At 41.7% G+C, this 25,080-nt stretch overlaps 1 protein-coding gene across 2 annotated transcripts in view; it reads right to left on the bottom strand.

Moving 5' to 3' along the window:
- The window catches only part of RSPO3 (R-spondin 3), an 87,145-nt gene extending 65,202 nt beyond the window's left edge, over nucleotides 1-21,943 (bottom strand). For both annotated transcript variants that reach the window (XM_060616596.2, XM_060616598.2), the window contains exon 1: nucleotides 21,348-21,943. In XM_060616596.2, the coding sequence (XP_060472579.1) occupies nucleotides 21,348-21,444 (97 nt within the window). In that variant the 5' untranslated portion in view covers nucleotides 21,445-21,943. The remainder of the gene's footprint in view (nucleotides 1-21,347) is intronic.
- Between the last annotated feature and the right edge of the window lie 3,137 nt (nucleotides 21,944-25,080).

The following is a 25,080-nucleotide window of genomic DNA, read 5'->3' as shown; positions in this document are numbered from 1 at the left end:
TAGAATAGCATTAATGGGAAAATGGAAAAAAGAGGGCAGGATTTTAAAATTATTTCCAAAGAAGAATGGGCAAGGTTGACAGGATTTAACAATCAATTTTACATGGGTAAATGAAAAAAAATCTATAAATGGGTACGCGAAAGAATAATATTGATTTGGGGGTTTCTAACTGGGGAGATCAGGAACAAAATGATGTAATTAATGGCGATAAAAGGAAAAAGAAATATCAAACTAGGTCAGGTGACTGAAGGAGAAAAGTACAAATGATTATATTGAGGTCCTAGGGGATTGGACTTGTCTTATTGTTGCTTTGTATCCCAAACTCATAGCCCAGGACTAGGCATATAAATGGGCTCATAATAAACCATAAAGAACAAATAAACCCCTTCATTTTATAAAAAATAATCCCCTCCCCCAAATCAAGAACTGAGACTTAGGAAATTTTGGTGACTTCACAAGGAAGGATCCCCTAGCCTTAGTGGCACTCTTCAGAGGTTTTTTGATTTCACTAAAATGTAAAATTTATGGAGAGAACTAAAGGGAGAAAAAATTAAGACCAAACATGAGGAGATGAATAAGAGGCTAAGGAGTTTACGTGAAGATAAACAAAGAACCGTCATGGATTTGAAAAGTTATGGAATCTGAAGAAAAATTCATGTGTTGGGGCGCCTGGGTGGCTCAGTCGGTTGATCGTCCGATTTCGGCTCAGGTCATGATCTCACAGTCCGTGAGTTCGAGTCCCGCGTCAGGCTCTGTGCTGACAGCTCAGAGCCTGGAGCCTGCTTCGGATTCTATGTCTCCTTCTCTCTCTGCCCCTCCCCTGCTCATGCTCTGTCTCTCTCTGTCTCAAAAATAAATGAAAATATTAAAAAAGAAGAAAAAAAATTCATGTGTTCTAGGAGTTCAGAAAACAAAGTTGAGGAGATTCTTCTAATACAGCATTTCAACCATCACACCTGAGCATGCATGAATTTAGGTATGAAAGCCAAGAGTTTTCCAAAGCCAGACAGCTAAAATGCTGGAGTTAACCTTAGTTTCTTATGGCATCAATATCCGATCACATTTTCCAGAGTTTGAGATCATTCCCTGATATTCAGTGCTGGTGAGTAGTCACTGTGGAGACAGGACCTAGAAAGTTAGTCATGAACACTGCCCAGAGTAGGAGCAAAGACACCAAAATTCCTCTGATTTTCCACCTTCCTCACTGGATAAGACACATTTTCCTGTGGTCCATTAGAAATAATCACTCTACATTGAGACTACAGAGCCAAAATCTTTTTTTACAAAAAAGAGATACAACCTGGCTCACTTTGCATCCTATCTCCACCAGGCATGTTGGATTGTACACTATCATGAGAAGGCACGCTAATCAACTTTTAGAGGGAGCTAATTTCAGAATCCAAATTCACTACTCTATATCTAACAAAAATACTAATTATAGACAGTGAATAACAAAATGGAAAAGGTCTTTTTTAAAAAACCATTTCACAGAGTATTACAGTAGCCCCCCCTTATCCATGGTTTTGCTGTCCACTGTTTCAGTTGTCTGTGGAAACCATGTTTTGGGAGCAGATGATCCTTCTTCTGACACAGAGTCAGAAGGTCAGTAGTAGCCTGATGCTTATGTCATTCGCCTCACTTCATCTCATCACGTAGGCATTTGGTCATCTCACAGCATCACAAGAAGAAGGGGAGTAGAGTACAATAAGACATTTTGAGAGAGAGAGAGAGAGAGAGAGAGAGAGAGAGAGCGCACATTTACATAACTTTTATTACAGTATGATGTTCTAATTGTTCTAATATTGTTCTATTATTAGTTGTTATTGTTAATTTCTTGCTGTGCCTAATTCAGAAATTAAACTTTATCATAAGTCTGTATGTGTAGGAAAAAACCAGTATATATAGGGTTTAGTACTATTCCTGGTTTCAAGCATCCACCGGGGAGTCTTGATGTGTCCCCTGCAGATAAGGAGGGACAACTGTATATTATTACAAAGAGTCTCTATTTTTAGTTTCTTTTAGTTTATAAAGGCTATTAGGTGAGCCATGGGCTTAGAGTTTTATTTTTAGATTTGAAAGCATTGTTGGTCAGTCTTTAAAATAGCTTATTTAGCAGTCTTTCCCCACAGCATCTCTTTCCCCCTGGATGGGCTCACACATGAGTACTTAAAGGGAAAGAACCTTAATGATCCACCAATTCACCTTGTCAGCCATTAAGAATAATCTAATTTGTGAAAAAGATTTCCCCCAATTTATATGCCATTATTGTGAAATCCAAAGACATCATACTAATAGGAGGAACTTCACAGAAGATAAATGGGAATCGTGGCCATCCAGGAAAGGCTGTGGACTTGTTGTAAAACAAAACAAATATGCCCCTATCAGAAATTTGAGATTGAGTTCTGCTCAAATTTACTAGCTTTGTGATACTATACAAATCACTTAACATCTTTTGAGTTTCATCTGTAGAATGAGAATGGTAAAACCCTGCTCTGCCCATTTCACAAGGGTATTGAAAAAATCAAATAAGACAATGTTTATAAGCTGTACAAAATTATATTGATATGTTATAGTTAATAGTGGGCATAAATGATACTCTACCAACTCAGGGCCAGATTTGAATCTAACCATTCCCAAGAAGAGAATAAGAATACATTTGATGAGAAAATTGACAGCTATATTTGATGATAGTATGTGTAATTTGTTTGTTGTTTTAAATTGTGCCCCATCATGAGTCATGTTAGACTAAGGCAACAGGTTATAGTAACTTTTTAGATTTGGATCTCATGGAGTACAGAAATAAAGAGATTGTGAAATAAGTGTTGATCCAGCGAGCAGATAATTCTCTTTGAAATTACCATTAATTATACAAATAAGAATCAGATTGCCAGAAGATCCACAGAACACTTCTTTGGAAGGCCAGCCTTGGAACTCTGTGTGTCATTTTGTGTTACAGAACAGCAAGCCACAGGAGTTGTTTCTACTCCCTGGTCCACTACAAAGTGACTTCAGCCAGCTGACTTACTTCTCTGGACTCTCTTTTTCTTCTTAAGTAATATGAGGGGATTATGCTGCATACAATGCTTCCCGAAATCTTCCTACCTATGAAAACATGCTGTATATCAAATCCACATGTGCTCCTTCTCTAGTATTTTCTATTGAAATGGCACCAATCCAGTTGCTAAAGCCAGGAGTCTAGGAACCCCATCTCTACACACTCTTCCCTATGGATTCTATATCCTTAACCAAGACAGCTCATATGTTTCCATTTCCCACCACCGCTACTGCTACCATTTAGCAATTAGAGTGATATATATATATATATATATATATATATATATATATATATATATACACACACACACACACACACACATATATATAGACATATATATGCAAATATATATATATATATATATATATTTAAAAAATTTTTTATTTACATTTGAGAGAGAGACGGAGACAGAGACAGTGTGCGAGCAGGGGAAGGGCAGAGAGAGAGGGAGACACAGAGTCTGAAGCAGGCTCCCAGCTCTGAGCTGTCAGCACAGAGCCCCCACGCGGGGCTTGAACTCATGAACTGTGAGATCATGACCTGAACCAAAGTTGGATGCTTAACCCACTGAGCCACCCAGGCGCCCCTGGAGTGATCTTTTAAGAACAATAGTTCTGATCTTATCAGGCCCCTGCTTTAAAAACAACTTAAAGCCTTCTCATTGCTCTCCTCAAGCAACCACTGCTGACCACACAATTTACTCTCTCTCAAGTTCATTTCTTGTCTGAGTAGCCATTTGTGGTACCATCTCAGCTGTAGAGAGAACTCTCCATTTAACACTTCTCTGGCTTTCTCTTCTTGATGAAAAGCAGAGTGTAACGGGAAAGCTGTGCTTTAAGTCAGAAGATCTGGGTATACTCTTACTTGTACCATTGTTGGCTGTCACTTTGGTCAGTTCCTTAACGGTTTTGAGCCTCAGTTTCTTCACTTATAAAATAAACTATATCGTGAGATTGTTGTGAGGTTTATAAGAGATAATACATATAAAAAACACCTGGATATTTACCTTTCTTTACTCAAAAGCTTTCACAAGTTAGCAATAACACACAGAAAAGAATTGGATCATGCTATTTTCAAGGCTCTGAATTCTGGCAACTAACATCTTTAAAGCTATCAATTGATGTTAGGAAAGGTCATCTGCAGACTTACATAAGAAATCCAAATAACATGTCGATATGAGTTTACCAAACTGGTGCTTTAAGCAGATCAGATTATACGTTCCATGTAGTGGTCAAGGGGTTACCATAAAAGGTTTGAAAAATGCCTCTGTGAGATGGACAAAAATGCACTATTTTTAAACATACAATATTTTAATATTTGTTTGGTAAGAGTAATTCCAGTTAGGGAACTAGTGGGAAAGTTCAACTATAGAAATTAGTCAATGTGCCGAAAATGGAAATTTGCTCAGCTAAACTATGCCACTCCATTACAAGCTTTACCTAACAATGCCAACTGCGTTTACAGTACGCATAGCATACTTCCTATGATTGTCACAAATGTCATGCTAAACGATGGCTCTTATTCATTGGTCATAAATTTTCAGACAAGATAATACTGGGAGGCCCAATAAATTCCAGTGTTTTCAGTTGATCTTCCTTCCACCTTCCTGCTTCGTCCTCACTCTTCACATGCTATCTGGTACCCTTATTTCTCAGAGAAAAATCTGAATGTGCGTTGGCTCATTTATGAATGATCTCATTAATTTCCAATTCTGTTTAAACAAGCCTTAAGAAGAAATGCTATACAGCTTGGAAAGAGTGTCTAACAGCTCTGATTTATCTTCAGCTGAATAATGTTTAATTCGAGTTTTATATTTTCTTTCCTTAACCACTGTGACATGCCACAAAGGCAGGTTGTATGTGTGCTTTGCTCACTTTTGTAATGTCAGAACATCCTAAATGTTCAATAAATTGCTGTTGAATGAATGAATTTATGCTGTTTCAATGAGGACTAAGTTTAATCTCAATTTTTCCTCCTATTTTTTTCCCCAATAGAATTTCTTTTTCACTGGTTAGCTTTAAAAACTTATGGTCTAAAAAACTCCATGAAAGTATGAGGAGAAACTCATGCCTTTGAATTGAAGTCCTAAGTCCATACTGAAATTGTGACAGACAACTATCTACCTAAGGGAACGGCATGCTACAAGAAGGAAAAGGCAGAGTTCTTTGATTTTCCTGTTGGAGGAAATATTTTGCAGTTCACATTACATCTCCTGCTTTCAGATAGATAAGTGAAAGATTATGAGTCTCACTTTATAGTGTGTGCAATGGAATCGTAGACTAAATTAATGTTTTCTCTAAATTATACAGCAGAATATTATTAGAAAACAATCTACCTGCCCCCTAATCTGGGATTTCTTGAACTATAGTCCAAACTCAAGAAGATCTAGGTCTAAAAACGGCAATTAGAAAGATGTTATTTTTCTGCAATGAAGGTTATGAAGTTTCCATTTCTTCTCCCTAAAATATCTTTTTATTGGGGTGCCTGGGTGGCTCAGTTGGTTGAGCGTCTGACTTCGGCTCAGGTCATGATCTCATGGCTTGTGAGTTCGAGCCCCACATAGGGCTCTGTGCTGACAGTTCAGATCCTGGAGCCTGCTTCAGATTCTGTATCTCCCTCTCTCTCTGCCCCTCCCCCACTCGTGCTGTCTCTCTTTCAAAAATAAATAAACATTTAAAAAAATTAAAAAGTATGTATCTTTTTATTAATTTCTCTGCTAAATTTGGATGAATGTAGGATTCAAGTGGCATTCAACTAAAGACTCAGCAGTGAATGATTGTTATTCCATGATTGAAGCCAAACAAGGAAAAGTAAAACCCCACTGCAGATATTTTAACATTATTTACATAGCATCTTTTTATTTTACATCTTTTTATTTACATAGCATCATAGTGTTTTTCCACAGGGGGGAAAAAATCCAGGGCTCCTGGGTGACTCAGCCGGTTAAGCGTCCAACTTTGGCTCAGGTCATGATCTCACAGTTCCATTCGTGAGTTTGAGCCCCGTGTTGGGCTCTGTGCTGACAGGTCAGAGCCTGGAGCCTGCTTCAGATTCTGTGTCTTCCTCTCTCTCTGCCCCTCCCTCTCTCACACTCTGTCTCTCTTTCCCTCAAAATAAATAAACATTAAATAAGCATTAAAAAAAATCCTACTCCTATAAAGAAGGCAAACTGAGTATATTAATGAGAAATCTTAGATAGTGATACCAGTGAAGGAAATGAATTAAAATTAAAGGTTTTTAGATTATAGTGGAGGCCTTAAATCATCAAAGGCAAGGAGAAACAATAACTAGTCTACAGGATGTATACCTTTTTTAGTCAAGTATGATAGTAATCATCAATAGTGTAGAATTAGTTTTAAATTCAGTCAGTGAAGGCTCTGATGCTTTAAATTACTTAGCTGTGTTATCCCTTAGCACATAATAAATACTTCCAAATGCTATGCAAACAGGAAGGCACAGAAGTGGAACATGAGTGTGCTTCTACCCCCTGAGATAGGGTACCACCCTATTTTAACAAGTGGTATTTGTATAAGCACTAGAGCCCAGCTGTTATCCCTTTTAATAATCTTTAACAATATATAAACCAGAGCTTATATCAGATAGGATCTCAGATCTATTATTACTTTGTTTTGGAGGGAAAGGGAGAAATAGCTAAGAACTGCATTTGAACCTGCTGATAAAGAGATCTGTAATTACCGCCCCCCCCCATCTTTAAACCATTAAAACACCAGTAGCAAACTTTTATTCTTTTCTATTTAAATTAACTCATTTCTCCTACATTCTGTGCAAATTAAACCATGTCTCTACAACAGCAACTTAAGACAATATTTTTCAGTTCACATTACATACAGTTACATGTAATTCCTGTCTTGATTCTTTTTCCCTTAGTCTTTTCCAGTGTATTGGAATCTGTGCATCAGATAGCATAAGGCCTGCTGTTGCAAACATTAATAAGATCTATCATTTAGGAGCAGTTACTTACACTTTGTTTAATCTCTAATGGAAAGGATTTCTCTAAATATTTACACCAGAACAGTTGTCAGAATGAATCCTGCAAAATTGCTGGCATACTCCCAGGAGCAGGGAACTGGTGGGGGAGGGGAGATTCCTGGTCTCTGGTCGTATAATTTTGAGCAGCCCTAGAATTTCAGGGAGCTGCTTGCTAGAATATGAAGGGTTTGTATTAACAAAAAGGTACTTCAGTGTGCAGACCAATTCAAGTAAAGTATCTCAACAGCCACTTTCATTTATTGCTCTTGTAAAAATGACTCTCCATTTGCTTCAGGTTTAAAGTAAAGGGATTATTTAGGTTTCAGAGACCCAGTAAATGAATTGTATAGGAGAAGAGAAACTTGTACAAGAAGTGAGAAGAAGCACCAGACTTATTCTGTGCAATGGTTCCCAATGTGCTTAATACATAGAAATGACTTGTTGGTTCCATGAATTGCTGAGTGTGAGTTAGCCTGCAAGAGTTAGACAGGAGAGAACTGAAATCTGCCAAGATAAATGCAGCAGTGTTTTATAAATTAACTCGGCTGTCTGTGTGTTTGTTTTTTCTTTGGAAGATTCTAAAATTAAGACTGTTCAACTCATCTTCGTAGTGGTTTAGAATTTTAAGAGTGTTTGAGGAAGTGATTTGGGGCTAGGGTAGGGTAGAGAAAATATCCTACGTTGGAAAATCCTGCCAATTTTCATTTAAAATGTGTTCTTACCTGAAGAACAATAGTACTTTTGCCCCTCAGCCTATTAATTTCGTAATTTGGTTAAAAATTATTACATAAAGGTTTCTGGGATTGTACATTCTCCATTTATAGTATGGATAATATATTAAGTTCAGAGGCAGTTTTTAATGAATTTCTGGAATTTCAGTGAGATGTGCACATGGATGCTGAAAATGGCAGTGGTAGCCTGAAATGGTTGGGAATTTCTTTTCCTGGAACTGTCCTTTGATTTATCAGAAATTAAACCTTGACGTATGGGCTCATAATGCTCACAAGTCTGAAAACAGATATGAATCAGGGCTGGGCCCTGGAACCTCAGTAGTGGGTAGAATGGCACATGCTATTGATTATTGATACCAGGGCTGAGTATGCATCGACAAGATCCTGTAAGTCTAACTGGCTTCCTAGGAAATCCCACTGATCTATGTTAAAAGCTTGGGTCTACATCTAGCCCTGGATAGAACTGGAAAGCTGGGTGGATGTCTCGGAAATGTGCTATAGGAAAGAGAGACTGCCTCCTCTTTATGGAAGAGGCTAAGAGATACCTCAAGAGTTATTCTGAGGATGGCATGAAGTGAGTGGGTGAATAGAGGTCAGGGTGGCTAAAGATGCCACCTGTGGGGTTTCTTGTTACCAAATAGTGATGAAGGCCCTTTTGGACTTAGGTCAACAAATTGGTCATAAATTAGAAAGACAAGACTGAATTTTGTAAGAAACAAATACTCAGCAGCTCAGTATGTGCTCATATAGCTTGTGGCCAAGCAGCATTTGTCTCTATCTTTTGTATTTCATGGCAGAAATGACATGCCTTCCAAAGGTAGTGACACAAGTAAATAGAAGTCACAGTTCTGCTGCTAAATTTCCAAAAATTAAATTTTTCTATTCTTAGATTATCTCATAGTCAAATTCAAGACCAAAGAAAATCAAATATACAGTGCTACCAAATTGGTAATATCATATTGTCTAGAGGTCATTGCATCTCTTCAAGGTGCACAGTGCATGAGGCCAAGGTTTACTTGCCAAATGTTACCTGGACATTGCCACTTGCCAGAGAATGCTGGCCAGAAAAAGAATCTGACTGTCTGCCTCTCTACGGATTTAAAGTAAGCAATATCTCCCAGCCACATGTTTAAACAAAAAGAGCTAGTGATCCAAAGTCACAGAAGTATTGAAATAATCTGAAATTATTCTTGAATCATAAAAGAATGTGAAACTTCCCCCCATTTAAGGACAGTGAACAGTGGGAACTCTGTTGTCTTTGTACAATTAAAGATCCATCACATAGAGTGACAGAGTATCCTTTTTGGATGTTTGAGGCAATTGCCAATAATTTCAAAGGTGAACTTTCACTTAGGTTATTAAGCACAGATATCTTTGTGTTACGTGAATATTTTCCTACAGAAATGTTTAGCAATCTTCTAACTTCTAACATATTACAAGTTTAAAATTAGAGCACCACTTATTGATAACTTCTCCTTAGCTACTATGGCATCATGTTTCTAAGTGGTATTCTTTTCAGTACAAGAAATCGTAAGTGCACTCTTGGCCCTTTCCTAGCTCTGGAGGTTTTAGAAGCCCTGTCCTGGAAATGTACTATGATTTTCTTATTTCCAAATGTTACTTCAGTAATATTATATCTAAATTGAACTCAGGATGCTTACAAGGATCTCTTCCCTTCCCATCCTAACCAGACACCTCTTCTACAAAGCCTCAGAGTAAGCTTTTTAGGTTCTTCTCATCTACTGAGGATGGGAAGGAGAGTACTTGCAGAGCAGCAGGAGCTCCTTGTGTGTGCAAATGCACCCCTGCAGGCAGACAAAGTGGTTGTCAAGTTGATGGTGACATGAACTGCAGTTTATACCGTGTATGCCACGGGCACAGTTTCATCTCTTGCATGCTTAGGGTGAATAATCTATTGAAGAAAAAAAAAAGTGGTGGAAAAGCACTGTTTTCTGGTGGATTTCCTGCTCTCTGTAACTCATGATTGCTCCCAATCCTTAGGGACAAGTAACTAGGTCTGACCACGGAGCAATGGCTCAAGTGTGCTGTGATGACCCTCCTCCCAAGAAGCCTGGCTTTCCTCAGTCTAATTACTTTTGGCAATTGTGGTTATTGGGATTTGGCCTGGTGACTCACTAGAACCCAAATTCTCCCAAGGAGCCCCCTTAACAAGCCGAATTAAGTCTGACAGGAAGCCCAGACTTCCACTTCACTTTTACATGGAGATTTCCCTGGTTTATGACAAGGTTTGAAAATCCTTCATTGACTGGAAAAGAATAATAGATGAGATGTAATGAAGATAACCACCCACAGAAGAGCACATTAGGACAGAAGTAAAAAGCAGTAAGTTCATAAGTAAACAACCTACCACAAAACTTAACCCATTAACATGGAGTTAAAGTACGCTATTTATAGTAATTTTACTCACCAACAGTAGTCAATCTAAAGTTAGTCAGCAATTGTTGAAACTATAAAAGAAAGGAATGTTTATTTCTTTTAGGCAGTTTTCTAACCATTACGTGTGTTCTAAAAACAAAAAGGGCTCGAGGGCACATTACCAATCACTTGGTAAGACATGAAAACAGTTGTTTATTATTAAGAAGCTTTGAAAAAAAAATTTTGGTATGGCTGATACCCCATCTTCTATCCATTTACTGCCTCACTCACCCACGGAGGAGTTCAGCAGCAAGCAGGCTCTCCTCTGGGTGCACGTCGCCCAGCAGCAATGTTCTTGCCCTGTGAAGTCAGTGTTAAACACACTATCGTGTCCTACTGTGTGCACTTTGCTCTCTTAGACTCCAGCTGAAACAATTCTCTGTCAGATAGTCTGCTGTGTTCTGGTCAGTGCCACAGGTTTAATTAACAATACTCTATTGATAAACAATATGGGGCTATCAGACTACTTTATATTTTAAACTACTACCTGCTCAGAGGACATATATCTCATCTCTTGTGACGCCTCACACAAGTGCATTTTTCTGTCTGACCCCCATGAAACTGGCATTGTTTTTAACAGCTGCTTGGCTGTAATAGTTATTCTGTTTTTAAATGTTTAGTTATTTATTTTTGAGAGAGAGAGCCTGAGAGTGGGGAAGGGGCAGAGAGAGAGAGAGAGAGAGAGAGAGAGAGAGAGAATATCCCAAGCAGACTCTGCAGGGTCAGCACAGAGACCGACTCAGGGCTCGAACCCACGAACCATGAGATCATGAGCTGAGCCACGATCAAGAGTCGGGAAGCTTAACCAACCTAAGCCACCCAGGTGCCCCTGTAATAGTTACTCTTGAATTAAGGTTTCAACAGTAGTTCTCAGTCTTGGGTGCAAATTAGAATCACCAGGGCTACTTTTGAAAATACAGATGTCCAGGCCCATCCCCAGAGATTGCTTCATTTGGCCCAGGGTGGAGTCTGGCATTAGTTTTTTGTTTTGTTTTGTTTTAAAGATTCCCCAGGTGATTCTAATTTGAAATCAGGGTTGAAAATCACTGTACCAAGGCCCATAAAGCAAGAATTTGGAGTGGAGGTTACTGTTAATACTCATGGTAAAAGTAATACAAATAGCAGATTTTATGAAACACCGTAAAGATAACTTTTCTGGAAAACAAAAACTAGCCAGTGAAATATCTATTGTGGGTGTAAATTACATAAAAGGTTTTTGATATTTAACTGCAAAATTATAGACTTTCCCACATCCTCGTGCCCAAGTTAATCTTCTCCTGGATATGCACACGGTACATGAGAAGAATAATCTCAAAGTATTTCATATAAGATGTGCTACTCTATTGCTTCTAATGAAAAAATCAACAACTTTTTATTTTTAAAAACCATCAGTAGGGCAAATTTAAGGAAAGGGAGCAAAGGGGTAGAAATAAAGAAAGAGAAGTGGGAGAAAGTACTAGAACACCAGAAATGACCTCTATAGTAAATGTTGGGGAAGCAGCTGTGGTTTATTAAAGGAGGAAGAAAAAAAATGAGCAAAGAGAAAGTAAGGGAAAGAAAAGGTGAGCTGAGGTTTGAGAAAATACACCTATTACCGCCCAAGTAATAATCCCAGGAGTCGAGGAGATGTGAAGAAATCAGGGAAGGACATGGGCTTTGGAGCCAAACCTGGGCTGAAATCCCAGGTCCACCACATTTTTGTTGAGTGCTGTTAGGCAACTAACATGAGACTATTGGTACCTTCCTTACAGGGTAAGTGTGAACACTAAATGAGATAACATTTGCAAAAACATCAAGTACAGGATCTGGCACTCACAGGTGATTAAAACATGGCAGCTATTTTTTTTTAAGTTTATTTTGAGAGAGAGAGAGAGAGAGAGAGAGAGAGAGCGGGCTGTGGAGGGGCAGAAAGAGAGGGAGAGAATGACAATCTTAAGCAGGCTCCACACTGTCAGCACAGATCCCGACGCAGGGCTCCAACCCATAAACCATGAGATCATGACCTGAGCCAATGTCAAGAGCCGAAAGCTTAACCAACTGAACCACTCAGGTGCCCCAAAACATGGCAGCTATGTAGATAATAATCAGTATCTCAACACTCATGTTAATAAGTATAAATGTATAGTAAAATAACAAATATATGAATATAACAGTGGTCTGAGGACTACGAAACTATAGTTCGTCACAAGGCATTTACACTCACTTTGGTGTGACATTTTTGTCTCTTTCATATCAGTAAAATGTGACCAATACACCTTTCCTTCTGTGAAAGCCTTTATCAAGATGACTGTGTTCATACCTGTGACGTCCCTTTGAATTAGAAAAGAACATAACAATGAGAAAATAGCTGCTCTTTTTCTTACCAACTTATCAAGCATATGTTAAAAAAACAGTGTTCTAAAATAAGCATCTCACAAATTCTGTTATTTTATATTGTGTGGTGGTGGTTTGTATTATGTGGTTATAAAATGGGGGCTGCTTTACCACTTGCTTTCAGGAATGTGCTTTGTATTGGGGTATAATTATAAATATGCTTACCAGCTAGTTTTCTGAGGACAGTTTTTAGGAGTGAATATAGTGCATTGCATTATTGTGTATTCATTTTAGAAAGATGTTTTAACATAACTTAATTGAATCCTATGCCCAAGCCAAGTGCTCAGAAGAGAACTAGAAGAACAGACACACTGGAAAACACTACCTGTTTCTGATACAGAAGGTCAAAATTGAATAGGAGGAGAAAGAGGGTGGGGTCCTAGCTGTTACTAGGGCTGGGTAACTACACAGAAGAGATGTTGCAGAGGGAATCCACACACTGTCCAGAGGGACTCCGCTCCTTTAAGTTCCGCCCCATCCTCAGAACCACTGATTATAAGAGAGCACACTTTGGAGAGAAATCTGCTTGAAAGGAGAAGGCCACTGTTATGAGGAGATGCTGTTATGAGGAGATCCCAATGGAATGATTTTTTAAAAAGCATTTTTTACACCTTATGGGAACATATCTTTCATTATCATAAAGTTTCTTAAGTCTCCTGTGATCTGTGGCTAGGTAAGACAGTTCCACAGGTGATAAGATTTCCAAGTATGATGTCCAGTTGCATGATTTGGCAACTTAAAATTGCAGTTCAGGGGCACCAGGGTGGCTCAGTCGGTGGAGCATCTGACTCTTGATTTCGGCTCAGGTCATGATCCCAGGGTTGTGGGATCTAGTCCCAAGTCTAGCTTCACGCTGAATATGGAGCCTGCTTAAGATTCTCTCCCTCTGCCCCTCTCCCTAACTTGTGTTCTCTTTCTAAAATAATTTTTAAAAATGCAGCTCAGTGACCATTCTCTTATAAAAATGAGAAGCTGCAGTTAAGAATGATATATTAGATTCTTTAAAATACAGAAAGTACCTTAATCTTATTTTGATACTACCAATAAGAGTGAGTCTCAGTGTCAGCTATGCAAACCCTTTTAATAATAAATATGGCACCACTAGATTTTATTTCATGCATTCAACTATCTCCTTTATGTGACTGCAAAATACTTACCTTCAGCCCTGACCCTCTGAAACTTTGATTCTGAGTAGAGCTTTGATGCTCTACTGGCCCTCAAACAAAAGATATCTCAAAAGAAAAGTAAGTTTCCTACTCAGTCTGCTTCTCTCACTTTCCCATCTTTTTGTTTATCTCCATGACTTTTCCATTCATCCGATTCTGAGTCCTTATACTACAAAGTTTACTGCCAAATGTGTCCATGTCTTTTCCCTTCATATCCAATTAGTTGCCAAGACCTATACATTCGATCAATAGAAAATATGTGCTGTATACACACCCTTGCTCAATCAGTCACTATCATAACACAAGCCCTTATTATCTTAAACCTGGGCCACTGTAATTGCTTCTTCCATTCCAGCACAGGCCACTTCTGAAAGCCTGCCATGGTAGGGGAGCTCTGCAGGATCTCTCTAGTGCATTCCAAACCAGCTCCCCAGGCACCCCAAGACTCAAGGACAAGATAGGCCTGCTGAAGACTGAGTATGCTGACTGGTGCTATGGCTACAGTTTTGGGGCACTAGAAATTGTGAAGAATGAGAAATATCATAATTAATTCAGTCTGTACTTTGATAAGGTACTTACAAATGAATCTTTATATGCATTTCCTTATAATAAATGAATACTTATAGTTGTTTGCATTCTCAATCTTCCTCCACTAAACTTAGTTGAAAAGGACAACTAAGTTTAGAAGAACTGTTTAACTCCCTAGCCTGATTTACGTTCTCAAGCCAAAAGATGATAAGTTGAAGAGACTGTAGGAATCACTTACAAATTTTCAATCAACCACCCTATTTCACAGATGAGGACTTACAACCTAGTGTGGTGAAGGGACTTGCCTGGGTCGTCCAAATATTAGTAGCTATGCTGGATCTAGAACCCAGTTCTACTTCCCAGTCTACTTTTCTCCACCACACCCTGGGGATTCTCCCTCATTGGCATCTTAAAAAAAAATTTTTTTTTAACGTTTTTTTATTCCTGACAGAGAAGGAGGCAAAGCATGAGTGGGGTAGGGGCAGAGAGAGGGGGAGACACAGACTCTGAAGCAGGCTCCACACAGGGCTCGAACTCACAAACTGCGAGATCATGACCTGAGCCGAAGCCAGAGGCTCAACTGACTGAGCCACCCAGGCGCCCCTCCCTCATTTGCATCTTAGGTCCCAGTCTCTACCATGAATTTATGATGCTTGCTATTCATCAAATTCTTAAATGTCAGATGGAATGCCAATCAGGTAGTGTTTCGAAGACTGGACTAGATTTTTGCATAAGGCATAACGACAGCTAAAAGCTATTAAATACATATTTAACTGGGCAATCATATTCTGTAGTACCACTGAATTTTCTCTATAAAACTTCCAGAAGAATTTTAGTGACAGCCGATGGCAACTAGGTCCTTTGCCAAGATAACAAAGAAAGTAGAAATGCTCTTATCAGATAAGAGGCACCTGTAACTGTATTTTTAAAATGAATTTTTGAAATTATTTAAACTTTTCAAATGTGAAAATGTAGGTATTTTGCTCAAAAGTTTCATATTGTTGCAAAGTCTTTGGAGCAGAAAATGGGATTTCATGGTACTCAATGGCACTTGGACATTAAACATTCTCAGCACCCCCACAATCCTTGAGAATGGAACATTCCATTCTTTTTGGTATTGCTGGATCAGTACTTTAAGCAGAATGCTAGTATATTCCTGAATGGAAATATCTGATGGGTGGGATTAAATAAATAGAAAAAATGGGCAGTAAATTTTACAGATGTACATTTCACACTTCATGTTTTGCAAAGCATTTCAAACTTACTAGGTTGTCCAACAGATGATAAATTTAATATAATCCAATCATTTTAAACCTGAAGAAAAAAATCCACAATTAAGAAAGCAATCCACATTTTCCCTCAAAATCAAAAAGCAAGCTAAAAAAGTCTATATAATTTATGATGCAACACTTTTCAAATGATCATTCTCAAAAGCATGCCAATGTAAAATGCACTGTTCAGAGAAGAAATAGCTCTAACCAAGTAAAACATGTAATTTCAACACACTGTCTTGCATGATCCTTACCATGCTCTCAGAACTGAATGATGTTTTCCTAATGGTAACCAAAGTTGAATCTTACATTTCATGAAATATAATACCCACTCTGATGGCATTTCAAGAATTCACTACTTGGAAAAGGATTTTTGGGAGGTGGGATGAGTGGACAGTGGGAAAATAGGAAGAACGGTTAGGACAACATCCAAAATGAAACATTTAGATGGTGATAAAGCAGGAAAAGATGATTTAAGAAATAACTATATGTAGAATAGTTTTATTTTTTTGACACTTCATTCTTATAATTTCAAAGGGACCATTTGGTCTTTAATTCCATTTAAGGTTCTGACAACTGTACACAGTATATACATAGAATTTAAAAGAATGACTGCATTAAAATATTAATGGGAAAATATTTTTAGATATTTAGTAGCAATCTAGAGATCTCTGTCCAGATTGAAATAGTCTAAAATGATCAAATGACTAAGAAATTTGTTTTGCAGTATCGTGGCATGTATGGTTTCCCCATAATAACTTGAAAATCAAATGTAAGTACATGTTTTAATTTCCATTCATTGCTTTCTGGGGACCTAATTTGTAGAATATTAAATTATGTGTAAAATATTTAGTGGAGAAATGATTTAGCAAAATTTTTCTACTTATAAGTTGGAATACTGTTCATATTTCATGCTTAGAGGAACAATGAAATGATATTAAGTCAATTTCACACTCATTCTTACATTCTTAATTACTTTTCATGGAATAGCTCGGGATTAAAAACACAATATTTAAAAATTAATCATTCTTAATGTTCTAAGTAAAATCCTTCCATTAAAGTAATAAACAAGGAATTAAAATAGTTAACAAAAAGATATTTTAAGAAATAACTCTGATAGTATAATAGTGACTATATCAGAATTTACAAAAATAAATGTCTTTTGAGTGTCTTTAGATACTGCCATTACTGCCTACGAGTTTAAATTTGTTGCTTTGATTCATAGATATCACTTGATAGGTTGCAGAATATATTTTCTCCAGCAAATTTTACTCATGTCTCCCATCTATTAAACAATGTTTCTCTCAAAAACAAAGTAGACTGGTAACAAAGGTAGACAGATAGGAAAACGCATTGTAGCCAATATCCAAAACATGTTTCCATTCAAAATGAATACTACAAATGCAAAGTAGAATGAAATATTTTTTCTATCCTATAAGTTGTTATTTACTAGAATTAGCAGTGTAATTACCAAGAGTGTATCAGAATCCCAAAGAATGGCTCCACATCCAAAACAATGTCATGAACAATGACCAGAGTATTCTAATAAGATGGCTTTTATTTTTTTACCATTAAAATTATTTGTCCTGTATTCTTACTCCTTTATTTCAGATATATTTATGAAATATTTTTAGAAGTTTCGCAGATTGTGCAACGGAAGCTTTGTAATTATTATGCACGCAATGGCTTTTCACAACTTGTGTGTACCTAGAATCCAGACAATTAAAATCCAATTAATAGATGTATACTACAAAGGCATATGATGTTTCTAACAATAATCTTCTGGAATAATATGATCCTACAATGTCTTCTAAATTTTTTTTTTTCAACGTTTTTTATTTATTTTTGGGACAGAGAGAGACAGAGCATGAACGGGGGAGGGGCAGAGAGAGAGGGAGACACAGAATCGGAAACAGGCTCCAGGCTCCGAGCCATCAGCCCAGAGCCTGACGCGGGGCTCGAACCCACAGACCGCGAGATCGTGACCCGGCTGAAGTCGGACGCTCAACCGACTGCGCCACCCAGGCGCCCCTACAATGTCTTCTAAATAACCAAATAATGTTATTATATTTAGCAAGCTTCACTACTAGTATACGTTATTACTGTTATTACTAAATAATTAATTTTTTGACGTTGGTTGCTAATGTAAGTATCAGTCCAAAAATCTTCAGTCAACCAGAACAGCTTATTCCTCAGACAAAGTGCATAAATGATGGTCTGGAGACTATCAGATGTATTACTTAACATAACTGACATTTTCTCTCTGACATGGATCAGCAGGTAGTGTAACTAGTGGGAGACAAATTCTACCTACTAGTTGTATGGCTTTGTACAAATTACTTAGTCTGTTTTTCAGATTCTTTCTCTGTAAAATGGGAATATTAATGCCCGCACTTCACATTACTACTTAGGGGTCTGAATGAATAATTCAAGTGAAAGTTCAATGTGCCAGTAAGGTATTGTGGTTATTATCATTATGGTAAATATGACCTTTAATTTTATTAGCATATAATCTGAAACTCAGAAGCTGACTGTACTAAGTTGCAAAGGCTGAGCTGGAAATGAGTTAAGAACTGGATTTGGGTTCTTGATTTAGCACTGTACTTAAAGCCAAGCCTTGCCTTTGAAAACATTGCTGGTTGGGGAGTTTTAAGTAAGAGTTGCATTTCATTCTTATCTTAAATAAATTAAAGTTAGTCATCTCTAGAAGCTGTATATGAATCCAAATAGATTAAAAAAAAAAGGTTATTGTGTATCTGTTGCACCCATAACTCCACATATATTTTTAAAGTACACAATTCATGTTTAAAGATCACTAGTTTTCACAAAGTACAGACAAATGGTACAGCATTTGTGTCAGGAAAACAGGAGAATACTAACGTGACTTCATCTGCTACATCTGAGGATTAACCATGGTCCCTTACACTTCACAATACTTAACACTGCAAACAAATGTCTTTTTTTTTTTTTTGGCAAGAAACTTTTCTACTAAAACATTCAAGAGATCACTTAAAAAACTTTGAAAAAACAGTCCTTACACCTTAATTTTCTATCTCTTGTATCCTTAGTTAAGATTTTAAAAGTGTAGAAAAATGAAGCTATTTAACCACAGGCCAAAAAGGATACTCTTAAATGTTCACATTAGCTGTCTCTTAAGAAAAATAGTAAGGACCGCTTTTTTATATTTTTCCTAAAATACCTTTGACTACTACCTTATCTTTCGTAGAAGTTTTTCCCCTAGACCGTAATTGAAGAAAAAAGTTTTACACATTTCCTTCCCAAATTTCCAAAGAAACGAGTACATGTACACGCAATTTGGCCTTGAGTTTCAATGGACATTTAACAAAGATCTCTCCTTACCCTCCACTCCTTCCAGATTCTCCAAAAAATCATACTGCACCTGCCAGGAGCCTCGTCTGTCTCCTCAGAGGACGCAAGGGGTCGCCCCTCTCCCAGCGTTGCACCAGCAAACCCAGCCGCCAAGGCCGACTCCAGGGCTAAGAAGCAAGGAGCGTCCCTTGTTATGGGAGCTCTCTCCCAGCACCACTCCCACAGAATAATTGGAATTTCAACCCAATGCCACCCACTCCTTCTCTCATCCCCGCTACACAACCAGAGGGCGCCTCTGACTTGGCCTTGAGATGGTTAAGGCAAGTCGGAAAGCAGTTCCCCCTTTGACTCTGTGATTTCTGTCTAGTATGAGCCTAGAGGTGCGTCATCCCTTGCTCTCCGCAGCTTTGGGGCTGCATCACAGGGCAGCTTCCCGCACAGTTGTCCTCGGGGGGCAGGCGGGAGGGTCAGCTGGGAGAGGTAGGAACGAATGGATGGCCAGTTTTTTCCCCCTGTGTCTTCCTTCATTAACAGGGGTCCTTAAACAGCAATCAGAGGCACCTCTGCACTGACGCTCGGGACCCTGTCCCGCCCCAGAATTTGTGCAGCTCCTGCCCCTGGGGTCCTTGGTGGGGTGATGGCAGTAGTGGGTAAGAGCAGTGTAAAGCAAGAGGCTGCCTTTAGGCCCGGCATCCGTCTCCCAACCGACCAGAGACGAGATTGCCCCATCCCGAGGAGGAAAGGAGGCAGGGACCACCAGGGCGCAAGGGCAAGGCTCGAGCCCCAGGCCGTTCCTTCTGTGAGGCGGCCGCACGTCTTGACTGAAAGGGTGGATGGAGGAGTTACGAAGAACACAAACCATTCAGAGGCCAAGAATAATAAATCGGGTGCCCTGACATGTTTAGCTTGGGCACTCCTGCCCCTTGCTACGCGATCTCAGAGGCGGGTGAGACCGAGCCGGATCCCCTGGCGCTTGGGCCCAGCTACGTTTTTTAAAGGCAATTTTCAGGTGAATCAGACCTTGTCTGCCCGAGGCGAGTGGCACAAAGGGAGCTTTCAGGGGACCCTCACGTCCAGGGGCAGGGCAGAGACAGCGCAGAGAAGCGATTACTAAATCTCCATCTCACACAAGCCTGTGCTGTGTCCTCTGCGCTGCGCCCGCCGCGAGAGGCTTCGCGGGTCGGCGCTCCGAGAAGGGTCCGCGCGCCGGACGCGTCGCCGCCAAGCGTCACTGGCTCCCCCGCGGCGGAGGTCCGAGGGGCCACCGCAGTAGCGCCGCTCTCTGCCCCCGGCGAGCTCCGGGAAGGTGCTCCCTCCCTGACCCTACCAGCGCCCCCCCACGCTGGAGCCAGGGTCGCCCCCGGCCCTGCTATTTGCGAACAGACTCCCCACGGCGGCACAGACGCCAGCGCGCCGGGCTACCCGGGCTACCCGGGCTACCCGGGCGCAGGGAGACGTGCCATTCTCGCGCCTGTCTCCTAGTTTCTGGAAGACGCCACCTTTCAGACAGACCAGCCCGTGTTGAGGGTGCCCTGGGGATACCTGTTTAATTCAAGCCAGAGCACTGTTTTAAGACGTCTTCACAAAATAACCGTCCAAGGAACAGGAGTCAGGATAAGGGGCAGCTAGGAGGCGAGCCTAAGTCTTTGGGGGGAACCCCACCCTCACTGGCCCCGTCTGCCCCAGGGGACCCTTGAAAGAGCCTGAGACGGTAAAAGCGCTCACGCGTGACGGGCAAGATCGTAACTGGAAACCCTGCACCTCTGGCTCCCAGCGGCGGGTTCCGCAGTGCCTACTCACCCCCCCCACCCCCCACCCCGCCGGCGGAGCGGAATCGCGAATGGCTCAGCAAGCGCGCAGACACGCGAACCCCGAGCATCCCGCGTGCCTTTCTGGTCTCTCCGTGCGCGGTTGCGCATAGCGGCCGCGCAGGCGCTTGCTCGCTGGCTCCCAGGCCGGCCCCGCGAGCTCTTCGCAACCCGAGCTAGTTCTCCCTGTCCGAGGCGTCGGCGTGAGGTGAGCGGGCGCCGCGGCCGCGCCTCCCCCGGCGCTTATTCAGTGGCCAGGGGCAACTCGCGGGTCGGGCGTCTAGGATGCTTGGGGCTTCGGGCCCCCGCCCGAGTCACGGAAGGAAAGCACAAATACCTAGAGCTAGTCTAACGAAAGACAGAACTTTTCCGCGAACTTTAAGTCACGAGGGGGCGGGAGCCACGTTAGCGCCCGGTCCGCCCGCTTTGGCACCCGCGAGGATGCGGAGGAAGACAGGGGCGCGTAGCGAGAAGCCGTGAGAGACGCCGTCAATACCGGAGCCTGGACTACCGCCTTCTCCCGGAGGCGTGGGGTGCTGGGCGGGAGGACCGCTGCAGCTGGGAGCTGACTCTGGACAGGCTAGAAGACCCGACAGGTGAAAGCAGCGGGAGGGAGCAAACGCGTAAAAAACAACAAAAACAAAAAACACTGCACTTACTTCTTCGCTGCCGCCTTCCCCGGGAGGCGTTCTGGCTGCCGATGTATTCCATAAAGTTCAAAATGATAAAAAACCAAGAAATCAGTCGCAAGTGCATAGTAACCCAGTAATGTTTCCCTTCCTTTTCTCCTTTTTCTTCCGTTAATTATATTAAATGTTTTAGAAATATAGGTAGGTGTTGGGCGTACAGAGAGGGAGAACGCAAGCAGCGGACAACTTCTCCCCGCAGATCCGATAGGCGTGCTGGGATGGCAAACGAAGCGGGTCGGGTGCAGGGACACCAACTATTGTACTTTCAAATTGTCCGAGCCCTGGACCCCGGCGGCTCCGCAACGGTGGCTGTCAACACCGCGAGCGAAGGTTCCACGAGCAGCGAGCGGCCTCGCCGGGACGGCCGCAGGTAGCATGGTGAGCGGCGGCGGCGGGTGGGATCCGGGCGGGCGGGGGGCGGCGGCGGCGGCGGCGGCCCACTGGGCTCAGAGGTTGCGGTGGCTGCGGCGGCAACGGCGGGGGCCCGGGGATCCTAGGGGAGCGGGCGCCGTCGGCACCGCGGCCATGGCCAAGGGGCGGCGGAGAGACCCCGAGCTGCTTCTGCTGTTCGCGAGTAGGAGCCGCTCCAGTGGTGGAGGGAGGGAGGGAGGGAAGGACGGGACGAGGGAGGGGGAAGAGGGGGATGGCTGCGGGGGGCGGGGGGAGCTCGGGGGCGGGGAAGGAAACTGCTGGAGCAACAACCCTGAGCGACCTCAATAACTTTCAATTTCAAGAGGGAAAGAGGGAGCTGGAAAAGTACAGGCGTTGCGATTTGGCAGAGGGACGGGAAGAGGCGCCTAAGGGGTCCCGGGTCTGCGACGGAGCATCTCTGGACACTGCAAAGAAGGCGGAGAACGCGAGCCGGGGGGAGTGGGGGAGGCACAGCGTGGTGAGGAGAGCCCCCTCAGAAGGCAGCTCTCGCGGGGAGAAGTGTGCGCGTTCGCGCTGGGAGTGTTGGGGCCGAAGGTCCGGCGGGCGCCAGACCCCCGCCCCCCGCTTCTGAGCCCGCTACTCTCCGCGGCCCCAGGCTGGGCGCACCCCGCTCTCCCGGGCACAGCTCCCCAGCTCCCTCGCGCCTCCGCCCCCAGCACTGGCGCTCAACGACTGGCCCCAAGGCAGCTCTAACCTCGCCACCTAGGCAGATCGCCGGAGGGTTTCTATCTGCGGACTCCTTTCCAGTTTTCTTGAAGACCCTCTCTGTAGCTTTGCTCCCTTTCTTTCTTCCTTTCAATAAAGGCAGCTGCACTTGGGTGCCAGGAGGCTGGTCCGGAGAAGCTCACTGGGCGCTGGAGGTCACTTCGCCCTCGGGTTACCTGCCCGGAGTGGGTAGGAACCAGCGGTGTGTGCGTTCAGGACCGTCCCTTTGGACATTCAATTGTGTTGAGGCTTTCTTCCAAACTGAGCCTTTGCTGCTGCTTTGGAAGATTCCTCCACCCCTTAGGCAGTTCTCTCCTCAGTCTGATTGCCCTCGCTTGGCGCGTGCTCTCTGCCTCACCCTCCGTCTCTCAATCTTGAGAGGATCTGTTGTGCAGTGTAGTTTCTCATCTGGAGGGCAGGGAATGATATTTGGAAAGACTTTTTCCAGTCTTGGGGGAGGAGGGGAGGGTCCACTACTTCCTTCTGTTCCCAGCGCAGGTAAGGGCCGCATGGCATCTGGAAAATAAGGTTCGCTGGTCCACCCAGGGATGGGAGAACCGAGGGCCGGCGTTTCTGAGCGGTATGCACTCTGGCTGTTATTAGTCAGTGGTAAGCTTCCCACCTTTTTTCTCCAGTAGCACAAGTCGATGAGCTTCCAGAAGTTACTGAAGAAGGATTTAAAGTCACAAGCCCTCAAAGTGATTTTAATATAAACTAGTAGGTAGTTGTATTTAATAATATCCTAAAGACAATACTTTATAACCTTACAGTTTACACAGCCCCTGAGAGGTCACTTTGAAAAAGTCCCCGATTCATATACACCTTGCTAACTGTTATGCTCAAATAATTTAGGTTTGGAATATAGCCAAAGCCTTTCTGGGAAGCAAGTAAGATTTGTATTTCTCTCTTTTTCCTCCATTTATAATCCCTAGACTGGATTGTCCTCTATGTGTTTATAAATGAGAGGGATAAAAAGGTCATTGCTCCTACCCATCCCATTTTGCAAGCTTGCATTGCTTCAAATTGTATGTCTCTGAAGTCGTCAATGGTGTAGTTGTTATACATCCCAGAGGAGAGGACTGAGGAGATGAAGTGGCCCAGAAGCAAACGGAAAGGAACATAAAATACATTCTTGTTAAGAAGCTAAAAAGTAGAATCTGAGAGGCTGGCTTTTACCGGCTAATTCCTTAATTAAATATTAATTACTTTTATACCTGTAGTGGAATTTTGAAGTTAGATGTAGTTTTCTTTAGATTTCATATTATGGGGAAGACAACAACCGCCTCAAGATTATTTTTGACTTATTTTTAAGAATTGCCATTTGCAACATTTCTTTCTCTGGCGGAACTGTATTTTCTGTACATTGCATGCATGCGTGTGCGTGTGTGTGTGCATGCGCGCACACACACACACACATATACTACCCTTTTTTATCTGTTGCATGATGTCCAGTTGCAAATGACTGAGTTTATCACTTTGAACCAGAAAGGTTACAGATAATAGGACACTTCCAATAATGATTATCCAAACAAGAAGCTACTCTATTTTTCTGTGACCGTCCCAGTCAGCTTTGCTTTCCTTCTTACTTAATACCTCAGATCCTGAATATCTGCACCATAAAATGTGGGGGATTTAAAGGCTGTGGGAGGCTCCCTTTGAAAAGGACTCCAGAGACGGCCTTTCTAATCCGGGATACTTGAGCCGGATGGGATGAGATTGCAAAAGGGATGTAAAAAAAAGCAATTTGGTGAACAACTTCAGGGAAATAAACACGAAGAAAGACATGTACTTTTCACTCTGTATTTTGCAGACATATGTTAGTTTGGATGAGAATATAAATGGCAGTGTAAATAAATAAACAAGCACAGAGACAGGCTGCAGTTCTTGGGCTATCCCAGGAAAGAAGTACTAGATGCTGTGTGCAGGGAAAGCTTGTCAACGAATAAGCACTGTTCTGAGGAAACATAAGGAAAACATTAAATAAATGGAGAGTGTATTCTTTCTCTCTTGACGCTATGCTTTAGAATAACTTTTTCTTGATCCATGTTACCGTACTATTAAACGTGTGTTTACTTGTCTGGCTGAGTCGTCCGTTCCCTCAACTGTCCTAGCAGCTTATGGAAAGCATGCCATGGCCTATTTTGTGCAACATAGTACCCCCCCCCCCACCTTTTTTTTATAAATCAATAAAATGACACTCATAGAAGTCTGTGGCTGCCAATGTATTCCAGGGCCCAAGCCTAAAGCAAGTTACAAGCCATAGGCTCAGCATAGAAGTCAACGTTTGCTTGTAATTTTTCTCCAGAAAACATTCAAGTCCCAAGGAGTTTGGATAACCAGGAGTTAAGAGAGTCAGCCAGGAGAATAGAATAGTTTTGGATAAAGATGGGGGACTAAACACATCCAGACTAGTTACTACAACTTCTCATCTCCCCTTTACCACCTCCCCTAGCAGGCAGTGACAACAGTAACAAGTTATTTTTGTCCATGGCAGGAGTGGCATTTTAAGGAAAGAAAATGATTGTCATATTGTTGAATCCATACTCAAATATGTGAAAGGGGGTGT

This window comes from Panthera onca, chromosome B2 (assembly GCF_046562875.1).
Source record: "Panthera onca isolate mPanOnc1 chromosome B2, mPanOnc1 haplotype 2, whole genome shotgun sequence".
NCBI classification, from domain to species: Eukaryota; Metazoa; Chordata; class Mammalia; order Carnivora; family Felidae; genus Panthera; species Panthera onca.
The sequence above is the reverse complement of the archived record's forward strand: the minus strand, read 5'-3'. Positions and strand labels throughout refer to the sequence as shown.